Source organism: Mirounga angustirostris, unplaced genomic scaffold (genome assembly GCF_029215605.1).
Source record: "Mirounga angustirostris isolate CCGP_5_RB_7025 unplaced genomic scaffold, mMirAng1.0.hap1 SCAF_13, whole genome shotgun sequence".
Lineage (NCBI taxonomy): Eukaryota > Metazoa > Chordata > Mammalia > Carnivora > Phocidae > Mirounga > Mirounga angustirostris.
In genome coordinates, this window is record NW_026991721.1 from 63,809,533 (window position 1) to 63,823,605 (window position 14,073).

General features: G+C 51.6%; 1 protein-coding gene across 2 annotated transcripts in view; it reads right to left on the minus strand.

Moving 5' to 3' along the window:
- Positions 1-14,073, minus strand: part of GALNT18 (polypeptide N-acetylgalactosaminyltransferase 18) — a 349,523-nt gene that overhangs the window by 169,129 nt on the left and 166,321 nt on the right. For both annotated transcript variants that reach the window (XM_064577098.1, XM_045894132.3), the window contains exon 2: positions 2,740-2,932. In XM_064577098.1, coding sequence (XP_064433168.1) covers positions 2,740-2,932 — 193 coding nt within the window. The remainder of the gene's footprint in view (positions 1-2,739; positions 2,933-14,073) is intronic.

Below are 14,073 nucleotides of genomic sequence, written 5' to 3' on the forward strand. Positions count from 1 at the left end.
TCTTGTATCAGAGATTCCGTTTTTCCTTCCCTGAAAAGGCACCTTGCCCCACAGAGGAGGCATGGAAGCTCCATAAACTGTAGCTTTGTGCAGAGGGAAGGTCTTTCCATTACGATTATTGCTCAGAATTCTGCCCACCTGGAGTCCTTCAGAGATCCTGTCTCCGCAAACTCAGGAAGCCCAGGCTGGACTGCCCCCTGAACCTTGCTGCCTCTAGAGCATGCTTGCAAGGGAGGCCTGCCCTTCGGAGAAAGGCCGCGTGGCCCAGTCCCCTCCACCCTTCACCTTCCTGTTTCTCTCCCATGGAAGTAGGAAGGAATAGTGACAGGGCACATCTCTCGATGAAGGGGTAAGGGGCTCCGGCATCAGTTGGCTCCTAACAACACAGCTGTGGGCTACCTTCAAAGGCCAGTATTTGGCATCTGGACACATGGGGTTGAGTCTCAGCTCAGCTACTCATCCGGCTGTGTGATCTCAGACATAACCCTTACTCTTTCTGTTCCTCAGTTTCCTTAACTCTGAATGGGGAGAATGTGCCAGTTCCTTCCCTACCTCTGGGGCAGGTTGGTGTGGTCCAGATGGGAAGGGCATTCTCAACACGTCAAGCCCTGTGTAAATACCAGTCATTGTTATAGTCATGCTGCAGTCTGTTTCCATAGCTTCCTTCTCAGTTCCCCTCTAATTTGGAACAAACGTGCTTTGAGCGAGGCCTGAGCTGTACGTCAGAGCTGGCTGCAAAGTCTGCAGCCCCTGTGTGGGCCAAGATCAAGGCGAAGGCCCCTGCAGGAGTCCTGGGGCCCCAACTCCTCTTGAGGACCCTTTTCCCAGAGCCTCTAGGTTCTGCCCGCATCAGACCTGCTTCTCTGCAGCCCCAGGCGTGGTCTCTGCAGCACTGTCAGGGGGCTGAGACCCTGTGGCATTGAGATAAAGTCACCTTTGGGACACCCCCACAAGCCAACCCCATCCCAACACTGCCCCCTGCCATCATGCCCCAAGCTAGCAGCACCTCTCACTGGGATAGGCAGAAGCCTCCTAACCGGTCTCCCTGCTCCCTCCCAGGCTCTTTCAGTCTGTTCTCAACACGGCAGCCACGGGGGCCTTTGAAAATGACAATCAGAGCATATTACCAGTCTGCTCGAGTGCTTCCCTTGGATCCCCACCTCACAGAGTACAAGCCACACCCCGTGCAGCAGCCTACAAAGCCCCAGCGCCCCTTGCCTGCGAGTCTCAACCTGGACTGCACACTGGAATCACCCGAGAGCTCTAAATGATACAGATACAGAGGGCCACCTCTGGAAACGCCTATCTAATTGGTCTAGGGTGTGGCCCTGGCATCAAGATTATTCTAAAGCTCCCTATGAGTTGAATGTGCAGCCAAGTTTGAGAACCACTGGCCTACTTGATCTGCTTCCTGTGGCCCCTCTGACCTCATCTCCCACTACCGCCTTCTCCCTTGCTCCGTTCCAGCTGCATGGGCCTCCTTTCTCAAACATGCCAAGCACACTTCTACCTCAGGACCTTTGTACCTGCTGGTCCCTCTAACTAGAAAGATTCCCCCCAGGTATCCACATGGCTCGCTTTGTCATCTCTTCTGGATATTTGCTCAAATGTCACCTTCTTCGTGAGGCCTTTTCTGACCACCTCACTAAAAACCTAACCCCTCCTCCTATTCCAGGAAGTCCCTATTTCCCTCTCCAACTTTCTATTTCTTCATTGCATTTACTACCATCTAACATGCTACATATTTGACTTTTTTGTTTTGTTTATTATGTGTCCCTGCCCATCTAGAATGTAAGCTCTGTCAGGGCAAGGATTCCTGTCTGTTTTGTTCACTGCTCTATCCCTGTGCCTAGACTATGCTGGCGTATATAAACGCTCAGCAAATATCCTTTAAATGAATATATACTCTTCTAGCTCTTGTGGATCCTCAGCTGCTCTTTCATCCCTAGAGTCCAGTCAAGTTCTCCTTGGGCCAGGGAAAACCATACTCAATTATACAGTATACAGCAGGTGCTCAATAAATGTCTATGGAACTGAACTGAACTTTTCTCCCTAAAAGAACATAGCCTCCAAACCCAGCAGCAAGATCTTTCCTGAAAAAGATCTTTGTATCTTTCCTTCAGATATAAGCTCACTGTAGTTTGCAGCTTTAAGAAAAATTTAAAAATAAGGAGAAAGAGGGGGAAAGAAGGTATGGGGGGAGCTCACAAAAGTTAATGAGATTTTCTCAGCTGTGGTACATGCCCACACTTTTAATAATTAGGAGTAATAAAAATTCTAACTGAACCTTAAAGAAACATCTTCTGTAACAAAGAGAGAAGTCAAGACAGACTTCTGTGTCAGATGTAATGACTTATTAGCCCTGGAAGATGGATATACTTTAAATACTAATTTATAGAAAAAAATAATTGTTCATAAAAATGCAACTAATTGGGTTAAAAAGACTTATTAACAGGAACACCAGATGATTCTAGAGCCCGTGAGGAATAAATTGGGTTATTAATCCTCAACATCTCTCATGGAAGAAGACTTCTCCCTGCTTAGCAGATGGAGAAACTGAGGCTCTGGGAGGAGGAGGAGAGTGACTTGCCCCATGAAGGCTGAGGGCACAAACCCTGGCTGAAGCAGGAGAGGGACCCAGGAGTCCGAATGCCCTGTCCTGACTCTGTTACCGGCACCGTGGTGACCCCATCTCCTCACAGGCAGGTCGAGAAGGGCCCAGCCACTGACTCTGCTCACCCACTAGGTCTGAGGTCAGGCAGGGGCCGGTCGAGGGGCAGGCGGTCACTGAGGTAGGCGTTGTAGCCGTAGTACTGGAACTGCTTCAGGGCTACGCGCCGGCCTTCAGGGCTGAGCTCCTGGCCCCAGTGTGCAAACAGAGAGGAGTCTGTGAAGGGCTCAGCCTCTGCCTCCTCAGGCTTGGCGGGAGCCTCTGGAGAAAGAAGGGACAAGGAAACAGCGGGTCAGAGTGCACCCCTACAAATGCCATGATAACCCCTTTCCCTTCCTCACCACCACCGTGGGTAAAACAATCTCATCCCCATATTTGGAGGCTGTGGGGAGAATAGACTGTAATCCTCATGCTTCCTCAAACTCATTTATCCATCCATCCATCCATCCATCCATCCATCCATCCATTCATTCATCATCCCTTCATGCATCCATTCATCATCCCTTCATGCATCCATTCATCATCCCTTCATGCATCCATTCATCCACAACCACTAGGCACAAGGGATATAGAAACATACCCTATAGGGTATACCGAGAGGCCGACGGATATGATCCCAATGCCCCACGGCTTCAAGTCAGAACTCCCTACTTTCCCCACCACAGATGCTAGCCCTAGCCCTCAAACTGGGCTTCTGCTTCTCTTTCCCAAGATTGCACCCCAACTCCCTGCCAGTCCTGAGCCTGCTCCATACCCAGGTCCTCTCACCGGGGTTCTTGTTGGCCTACCTCCCTCTCCATTGTCTAGTCTGCTATGAGTGGCCTGGCCCCACCGAGTGCCATTCACCTAGCTCCAAGGACCCCCCAGCCAGACTGCCTTCTGCTGCTTCCAGACTGTGCCTACCAGAATAGGGAAATCAGTGGCACAGAGGGGTCACCCATGCACTCTGGACACTGAACAACAGGACCCCTGGTCGATTTGTAGGTAGGGGCAGCCCCCACGCCAGGTCATAAGCTCATGGTTTCCCTGGAGTTTTCTATTTCTAAGAAAATGAAGGGGGCATTACTACCCATAAGAGCAGGCGCTTTGGATTCCACACAGACATAGATTCAGATAAATCCCTGCTCCACCATTCACTGGCTACATGGTCACAAGCAAACATTAAACCTCCCTACGCCTTGATCCCCCCATTTCTAATGCAGGTACACTAATACCAACCCACCGTCCCTGCCCAGGATCTGAGAGGATTACATAAATCATGTCTATACAGCACTTAGGCCAGCATATGTCTCAGAAAAGTACACAATACATGGTAACTAGCCTAGCACCTCGCAAGGGGAGCCTGGTGAGTCATCTGAATCTCTCTTTTATGGGGGCAACAGGTAGGTCTTGCCAGGACATAGGCTGATGGGTTAGAACTTTGGCATTCATTCTGAGAGACAGGTAGTCAAGGTCAGAAATCAGAGAAATTGGACAGAGATGCCAAGCCCACTTGATGGTACCCTCCATGCTCATAACATGACGTAAGTGAGAGATGGCACCGGGAGCCTGGAATGAGACAGAGACCAGAGGAAGCAGAAGCAGGTTAGAGACAGAAGGGGGAGGCTTGGGACACTTGCCAATGACCACTCAGCCACCTGCATGAAGCCTATGGGCATAGGACACACACCTATGCTGGGTAAAGATACAGGCTGGAGCCAGGCAAGGCCCTAAGGTTCCAGGGTCTTCCAGGTTGGGGAGCTCAGCGCTGCAGACCATAGCTCTTACTCCCACCTCCTCCTGGGGGGCTAGCATAAGAACCAGTTTGGGAGAGGGGAGGAGGCCTTCCAACACCCAGGATCCTCCTATCGTGGAAGGGGTGCTCTGGGGGCAGAAGCCCCTGTCCCTGCAGGTGCACGAAGGCTCTCTTGAGAGAAGGGGGCTTCTGTGGCTCCCTGCAAATTAGAGAGCCCTTGATTCTGAAGCAGAGCAAGCATACTGATGCCAGAGACTTTAGTGAGAGAGACGCCCAAAGATGTGTCATCAGGGCTGGGGCTCCCAGGCGCTGGGAGAACCTGTGGAAGGCACCTCACCTCTCCTGACCATGTCCTTGGGACATACCCCACACTGGAGGTACGTGTATCTCCTGGGAGAACCATCATCGCTAACCCCCGCTGAGTGCTGACCACCAGTCAGGCTCTGCTGTGAAGGGTTTTCCCCCATCAACTCATCGCGCCCTGTGAGCTGGGGACTATCTTCGTTTCCGCGTTACAGGTAGTGAAAGTGAGGCACAGGCTGAGGATGAGAAACCTGCCCTGACTCACTCATAAGGAAGCGAAGTAGGGGACTGTCAGTCCCGGGAGCTCTGTCTCCCAAGGCAGCGGTCCTGACCGCTAGACCACACTGGTTCTACGTGGCAGTGGGCTGGGACACACAAGAGTTGCATAGATAAACATGGCAGACCAAATTTCCTTAAAGAGAGGGACGGAAACTCAGATATACAAAACAGATTAGGACCTAAGAAGGAGTAAAATGCAAACCATGTGAGCATTTCTATGACCAAGCAAGAAATGTGGTGGCCACTCAAAGTTCCAAAGTTCCAGAACCCAGCACGCACTTGTTCTCCCCTCCGAGGCATGTGTGAAGGGAGGCCCAGGGCTTACGTGATCGTAAAGGTCCTCGCTCTCTCTAAAAAGATGTATGGCTCATTCATTTGGAATGTTGGGGGCAGTAAAAATCTGAATCAGTGAGCCAACGGAATCATATAATATTTAAAAGAAATGGAGTTTTACTGCTCTCACATACCTACCTAAATGGATATTACCAAGTAAAATGAGATCAGTTAATGAAAAAATTATGATTCACAATTAGACCTGTGTTGCATAAAAATGTATTATAAACATACTCAAGTCCTAGGTTCTACCACGTGCTCCCATCTTTTTGCTCAGCATGGGTATAAACCACAACAAACTGGAAAGCAATGGGTCTTGAATGATAAATCAGGGGCACAGCAGTGGCAAGAAGACCTCTCTGTTGAATTCCTGCCCGGAGCCAAGCACCATGCCAGCCGATGTCTTTACCCAAAGTTATCTCTGTCTTGCTCACGCGTGTGGACTCCATGAGGGCAGGTCGACATCTGTCTGGCTCCCTGCTGTGCCCCCAGCACAGTACACATCTCTTGCAAGGGGCTCCATAAACCATTTTAAATAAGTTAGTTGATAAGTACCACGTAGAGGTTAGTTATTAGACATGAAGAAACCAAATGAAAAGGTTAAATGACCAATCCAAGGTCACCCAGTTTGTCAGGGGGCACTGGAGAAAGGTCTGGCTCCCTCCAAACCTCACATTCTTCCCTCTATACCTCAAATGGCAAACAACAGTCTGAGGGCCAAATCTGGCCCGCCACCCATTTTGTAAATAAGGCTTTACTGGACCACAGCCTCATCCACGTGCTTACATATTATCTACAGCTACTTTAGAGCTACAAGGGCAGAGTCAAGTACGTGCAACAGAGCCCATGTGGCCTAAAAAATAAAAAATACTTAACTATCTGGTTCTTTAAGAAAATGCATGCTGACTTCCTGCTCTACCTTCCATGTGACATCCAAAGGGCTGGTTAAGAGGACTGGTTGTGGAGTCAGAATCTGGGTTTTACACTCCAGATCTACCATTCACTGGTTTGGTCTAGCTTACCTGCACCTGTTTCCCCAACCAGAAAATGTCGTTGATAATATTAGTACCCTTTCCATAGAGTATGTGTGCATATTTGATGAGATGTTCCATGTAAGGAGCTTAGCACAGGGTCTGGCATAATAAATGTTAGCTCCTAAGGAACCACAGACACCCACAACCCCACCAGGGTGCCCTTCTGACAACACTTCTTGAGTTCAGATGGAGAAGATAGATGGCTCTGCGCTGAGGTCCCCAGCTCTGAAAGATGTTGCTGCTGTCTAGCCCCCAGAGGAAGGGTTTCCATGTCCACTGACAAGTGGCCTACACTTAACTGGGTCTACACCCAACAACTCCCTTCTCTGTCTAGTAAGAAAGCAGTCCGACATGGTCATCAGCAAAGGAGGACCATCTTTGACATGTTGGTGTGACAGGAAAAGAGGCTCCAGGGAAGTACAAGGGTCCAGGGGCATCTGGACACATCTGGTGATGGGCCAGACCAAGGGCTGTCTGTCACCCTGGGATGAGGCACCTGTCAGGAGCAGACTTGGGCTATACTGGAGTATAACATTTCCTACTGGGGTCTGGACCTACTTGAGCGCACCTGACCAAGTGAGGGGGGACTCAGAAGAAGTATATATCCGGACGGCTGAGAGCTCCCCAAAGACAGCTCACTCATGGCAGAGATTAAGAGGGGCACAGCAAAGTGAACACAGCCTGGAGCAGAGCCAGAGTTTAGAGGGTTCTGAGTACAGCACAAACCCTGTAATCCTTGCCCATTTCTCACCCAGCCCGGGGGCTTGTCTGGGTCCTAGGGACAGCAGGCCGGCAGCGAACACTGAAAGGCCATTCCACCAGACAGCCACGCAGAGGGTCCGACTGGCACCGTGTAACACAGAGGCAGGGAAGCACTCCCCCCGCCTTCCCCCACTATGAGCCCTGTGGCATGGGCAGGCGGGGAGCCCCAAGCAGGACATGAGCAGACCTGCAGGCCGGGGGAAGACACTGCCATGCTATGCCCCTCTCTGCACCATACCCTCCAATGGCCAACTGTCTCCTCAGCATGAAAGACCGAGTCCCTACACTTAGTCCCTAACACTTAGAAGACCCTACAAGGCTCCTGGTGATCAAGACCCTGAGAGCTCACCCGCCCCCCGCCCCCACTGCCCCCTTGTCTTCTCTACTCCAGCCACACTGGCCCCTCACCAGACTCACCAGGCACATCTCACCTCAGGGCCTTTGCTCTTGTGCTTCCTTCTACACCCCATGGCTAGCTCCCCTCACTTCCTTACTCAGAAGTCATTTTCTCAGCAAAGCCTCTTCTAAACATTCGATCTCCGTGTTCCCTCTGCACCCACTGAAGTCCTTCTTCTATTTGTCTTGCTTGTTGTCTTTCCCGACTCAAATGTGAGCTCTGTGAAGTTGGGGATTTGCTCTGTTCTCTGAGGAACCCCCAGGGCTTAGGACAGTGCCTGTTCTGGCAGGTGCTTAATGAATATCAGGAAGATGAAGGAATGGAACAGAAGCAGTATGACAGGAGAGGAGAGCCCCCCAGCCGTCAGGGATTCCCCACGTCCTCAGAGGGAGTTGAAAGGGGCCTGGAGTCCTGTGTCAGCAAGTAGGAATGTGAAGCCGGTAAAGGGCAGGGCAAATGCCATTTGTGAGCAGTTAATTTCCTACCTAGTTCACTTATATGAAGCCTTTTGAGATTATCAGTATGCTTTTAGAAACTTCTTAGGGAGTTTCATGGAATGTGGTCCTTGGCAGACAACCCCCCCCCCCACCCCCAGGACTCTTTGGTAAATCTCTTACATCAGAAAATTACCTGGAATCTCTCCCAAGCATCCAGAACAGGACTGTGCACAGAGAAATCACCCCAAAAAACATGGGAGAAGAGAACTAAGGAAGGAGGGAGGAAAGGCTGTGTGTGTTTCTTGCCTCTTCCTCTTTCTACTCTCACCTGGAAGAGCTCAGAATGAAAAGAGTTTTGTGGCATATCTCAGAGATATGCCCACAGCGCGCCCAGGGGACAATGAGGTGGCAAGACCCAGAGTCTTCAGAAAACTAACCTAACATGTCTTCAGGGAGTTTCTGACCCAAACCACAGAGCCTCAGAGAGACTGAGAGTCAGGTCCGGTGTCCCCATTCCTCCCCAAAGTTCCCGCAGACATGTGGCTGCCAGCCTTCCTCCTGAGCTCACCCCTGGCTTGGTCTCTAAGGTGCTTGCTGCAGAAATCCCTGTCAACAAACTCAAGGGGAGGAGTCCCCTGAGAGGTCACTAATCGCTCCACCTTTTGAAGAGAAAAGGCACGTTTGATGGGTCTGTGCAAAGCATGACATTTCTGACGCTGAGAAAAGAGGCTGACTTCTTCCTCCTCTTTGAGCAAATCCAGTCTAATGGAAAAGCCGGTTGTACAGAGAATGTGATCAGTGCTCGGATCCAGGGTGGGTAACATGCCACTGGGTCACTGAAGAGGGAAAGGTTGCATGCAGGGAAGGCTTCCCAGAGGAGAGGATGCTCAAGTTAGATATGAAGAGTAAGTGAGATTCACAGGCTCACTCTGGAGAAGGGCACCCCTAGGGCAGGACCAATAGGAGCAAAAATGCAGAAGCAGGAGAGAGCACAGTGTGGGGCTCAAGGCCTCTGGACAGATGGCTATCCACAGTTGAAACCAGAGAAGAAGAACCGAAGCTGCTGGGGTCTCAGGAGGCCTGGGACAACAGGATGTCTGGAAAATCCATACTGAAAACTGCAAGTCTGAAAGGCCAGGATTGGCCATATCACTTGGAAATAGTTTATGAACCTATAAGCACATATATAGATAGTATGCCAAAGCCCAACATACTAACCATCACCAAAGGTACTGTCTCAAGTGGCAAAATACCTTATTTGAGGTCCAGTGAGGAGGGCAACTGCAGGCCAATCTTGGGTGTCTACTGCAAACCCTTTGGCCTTTGAACTGATCCCTTGTACCCTGTAGCCCCGTTCCATTGCCCTGCCCTGCCAGGTGGTGAGGCCAGGCCATCACAGTGGCCTGTGATGTAGGGTCTATCCTTCCCATCACAGATAAGAGGAAACCACAGCCCGAGATGCATCCCCAGCCTCCCTCCATGTTGTGAGCCAACACGCACTGGCTTGAAGACCAGAAACTTTGGCTCCGGGAGCAGACCCAGCCGGTCTGTGCTGGTTCACTGCAACATTCAACTACCAGAATACTTCCACAGTGCCGGTCAACAGCTGCTGCCCCGAGCCCCTCCTGGTGGCCTTGCTACCCCAGCTGCTCTGACTCTCTTCTTGGAATACTCCAGGTCTTTCCACCGGCCAGCAACTACAAGGTGCATGCCTGGCCTGGCCAGCAGTCCCAGGACCTTGGCCCACACTGCGGCCAGCATTCATGCCTGTGCCTCGCTGGTTAAGTGTAGTTTGACTATCACTTGCTCTGAGCCCTTCCTAGGAGGCCCCTGTGAATAAGAAGGCCAGAGACCGTTCACTCAGCTCATCTGCTTCCCCCCTGTTAATGCCCAGTTCTCATCGTGCATGACGTGTTTTCTCCAAAGTTCTACCCGTGATCACATGGGGCATCGGGAAACACCACATTATGGTCTCAGAGATACGCCCACAGTGCCGCACACGCAGCCCACTAATGAGAGCAGAGAATTACAGATGCACGTCCTGACAGCCTCTGTGCTAATTCACGGAGACAGGAGGGAAGCGGGGCAGGAGAGCAGCTTGTGAGGCTTTGAGCAATGAATGCAACAAAGGCCACAGCTCTGAGGGTTGTGGCCCAGCGCGCCCGCCAGACCCTCAGCTCTGCCAAGGCTTTCGAGGCTCGTGAAGCCACTGATGCTGGAAGTGGGAAGAGTGCTTGTATGAGGGCGGCTGCTGGGGTGAGCAGCCCGAACGAGGGCTTGCCCAGCTGCTTTTGCTCAGGGTCTTGGCGGTGCGGAGACCGCACAATGGAGTGGAAAGAAAATGGGTTTTGGAGTGACACAGACATCGTGCTGCTGCCCAGCCCTGTCCCCTTCTGACTGCCTGTCTTCTCCAGGACAGCATTCCTGGCCATCCCTCATCTTTTGAAGCTGAGCCCCTTAGCCGGCCCCTGCTGTGCACTTTACCGAAGCTCTGAGATGCTGCTGGCTCCTTGGAGAAGCTGCAGGAGAGGCTAAAGCCCAGACCTCCCCCTAAGCAAGAACCCAAGACCCATCTCTGCTCCTTGGATTTTAGGATAAATCCTAAAATAGCAGTGGAAGGGGCCACATGGCCCAGTGGCTGATGGAGGCCAAAGGGGTCTGGAGCTCCCCCTGCAGGGCTAGGTGGCAGTACCAGTCGAAGCCCGCTGAGGGGCAGGCAGAGCCACCGGGAACCGAGCTCACATCACTTAGGACCCCCGGCCCGTTGCCTACGCTGAGCCACATCTTCACTGGAAGCCGCAGCTCTGCTTCTGGCGCCTCATTGCGGGCGCCTTCAGGGGTATCTTTGCAGGAAAGTGATGGAGCCTTCTTGTTGCTTGTTACTATATCTTCCTCTTTCCGGCAGAGTTGAACAGGCTTTGAAAGCGTGCGGGGAGGGGGGGCCTAGCTTCTGCCCCGCAGCCAGTCCTGTAGCCACTGCTATTTCTGCCCCTACCTTCAGGCCATGCTCAAAGCCAAAGCTCTGGGTGTTCGGTGCTGAGATCCAGAACCCAGTCATGAGGAGGCAGGGAGAAAGCGGAACAGACCGGTGGGCCCGTGTCCCGGGTAGCTGCCTGCTGTGGGCACTAGAACCTGTGGATAAGGTTTATCTATGGGCCTGTCCCCTGGTCCTCCTCCTGGAGTGTTCTGGAGATCCTTCTCTCCCCACTCCTGGGGAGCTGTTCACTCTCTCTGGACAAGACCTGCAGCCTGACCCTTCCATCCTCCGCCCTCTCCTGTGGAATGGGAACAACCTGCCAAGCTGCTGTGTAGAGTGACCATGAAGTTGGCTTTTGGAAGGCTGAAGGCTAAGCATTAAATAATGGAGTCGGCCTTGCCGAATCTCCCAGATAAGAACTCTTAAAGGATGTTCCCTTTTCTTCTACCTCATTTAATTTTTTTTAACAGCTTTATTGGGGTACAATTTATATACCATAAAATTCACCCATTTCAAATGTACAATTCAATGATTTTTAGGAAAATTTTCTTCTACGCTTGAGATGCCTTGTTGCATGCTTTATTGGGGGCTAAAAAGAAAAGGCTAATTGAATATCCAGAAATGTACATTTTTCTTGTCGGCTCTCAGTAAACTCTTGCCTGCTGGCTTCCGGCTGGTGAGAAGTCACCATTATTCCTACTAAAGAGCCTGGTGCTGGGGCCCTGCCTGAGCAGCCCAGGCCGGTCCCCTGGAGGCCCACCACCGGAGCGCTACTGCTGAGGCTGGGTTCGCTCCACTACACAGGGGTGGATGTCACCCTGAATAGCAGGCCAGTCCGGGCTGCCTTCAGCTTGCCTTCTGTGTCATCCCCACAGCCCAGGATGTGTGTCTCCCTTCCCTCCCCTTCCAGCATCCAGCCCAGAGGCCCACAGCCAGCCTCTGTGCCCAGGGCCCCAGCCACAGCCAGGCGCTGAGAGCTTGTGGGAAACAATAGCCTGAGGGGCAGGAGGCCTCAGCCAGCTCTCACCTCCAACACTGGGCAAGTCCGCCGCTCCTTGATCCCCTTTTCTCGTCTGTAAGATGGACCCAGTGTTTGGGTTTTATTTGGGAGAAAAAGGAGGACTTTAGCACATCATCGTGGTGCTTTTTCTTATCCTGGAAAAGCAAGACTCTGCCTCTACTGGGGCTCCCAAGGGGAAATTTATAAACACCCTTTGATATGCTGAGAGCCCTAATAATAAGGAAATAAAGTATTCTGCATAAGGTATTTCCCCTCTCTACTTCTAGAGGTGCATTAGAATTCCAGCTAAAGGTCTTTTGCCTGCAGCCCTCACAATTAGGCTTGCTCTTCCAGGGATCCTCAGAACTGCTAAGAGAAAGAAGTGAAATCTGACAAGAGAAAGCTCGGAGCTAATCAGAAGAAAGGAGCCCTGACAGTCTCAGGTCTGACACCATTAAAATCTTCTGTGCAACGACTTTATTCGTCGAGGCAAAGGCAAATGTGGGAAAGCTTCCTCCAACATCCGAAGGATGTTGTGGGGAAGAAGCGAGACTTCTTCTCAACACTTCATGACCAGGCAGGGGGGCTTCCTGCAGGGGCTCTGGAGTCAGCTCTGCCCTTGACCAGCTGGCTGACCTTGGTCAAGCTCTCGAGCCTTTCTGAACCCGAGCTTGCTCATCTGTTTAATGGGGACAATGCTATCTACCGCTAGCCCACCGCAGAGGCGAGGTTCTGGAGACCCAGGAGTCTGACAGGGTTTCCCCGAGATAAAATCAGGGTGTTGGCACGGCTGCTTTCCTTTCTGAATGTTCCAAGGCAGAATCCATTTCCCAGGATTCTTGAATCTTTGAATCTTCTCCAGTTTCTAGAGGCCACCCACATTCCGTGGCTCACGGCCCTTTTACTCCAAGGCGGATGCCAACAACGGTGGCTTGTCTCCTCTTCATGTGGCATCGCTCTGACTTTCTCTTCTGATCCCTTCTTCCACTTCTAAGGAGTCTGAGATGACCTCGGGCCCACCTGGATCATCTAGGATGCTTTCTCTATTTTGAAGTCAGCTGATAACCACCTCCATTCCATCTGCAACTTTAATTCCCCGCTGCCATGTAGGGTAATAAATTCACAGGCCCCAGAGATGGACATGTGCACACCTTTTGGGGGGTGGTGGTCATTTTTTTGCCTACCTACCCCAGTAAGAGTTCCACCACTGTGGGTTTTGCCATCAATAAGAAGAAGATTCTAATACCTTGCCTTGGGGGCTGTAGGGAGACAAAGGAATGACACTAATATTTGTTGAACACCAAGCAGGTGCCTTCACTACTCTCAGCACAGAGTCCTCTCATCCCTGACACTCCGGTGAGACCGCACGCGGGGATATGACTGGGGCTATCAGGGCACGACTGACAGCCAGGTTCTCCAAAGAAGCAGGTGCACATGAGGGTAGCAGGTGGCCGTGAGCCGTGCAGGGACCTCATCCCTGACCTTGCAGCCACCTTGGCCCTGCCTCCCTCACGCCCCAGCTAATGAACAACAAAGGAGAGCTGCAGATGGCGCAAAGCGGGTACTGTGGCAATCACCCTTCTGCCTGTTCCTTTCCACTCGCTCTGATTGAACTATCCCAGTTTCTGACTGGCTCCTGACCATTGGCCTTGCCTCCCACTGCTGTGCTTTGGCCTAGGAATTGGCATTTGGCTACCCAAAACTCTGGCTTTCAAAACTCCCTAAAGCTGCAGTTCTATTGTCTTGGGGACGGGGGAGGGGGTTCTCATCTGAGAATCCGATGAAACCTGTGACCATGCCCCAGAAAATGCACACTGACCCATGCACGGAATAATCTGCCTTCAACTTCATGGGAGTCACGAGTGGTAGTATGATGGAAAGCAGGGGGGGCAAACTTTTTTCTGTAAAGGACCAGCAGTAAATATTTCAGGCTTATGGGTCACGTGGTCTCAGTCACAACTACTCAGCTCCGCTGTGCAGGGAGAAAGCAGCCGTGGACGCTATGTAAATGAGTGGGTGTGGCTGTGTTCCAAGAAAAATGACTGATACAAGCAGGCAGCAGGTGCGTGGCGGTTTGCCAACCCCTGGTGTAGCCATAGCACAGACTGTGGATCCTGGCCCCTCCATCTACTAGATGGATGAGTC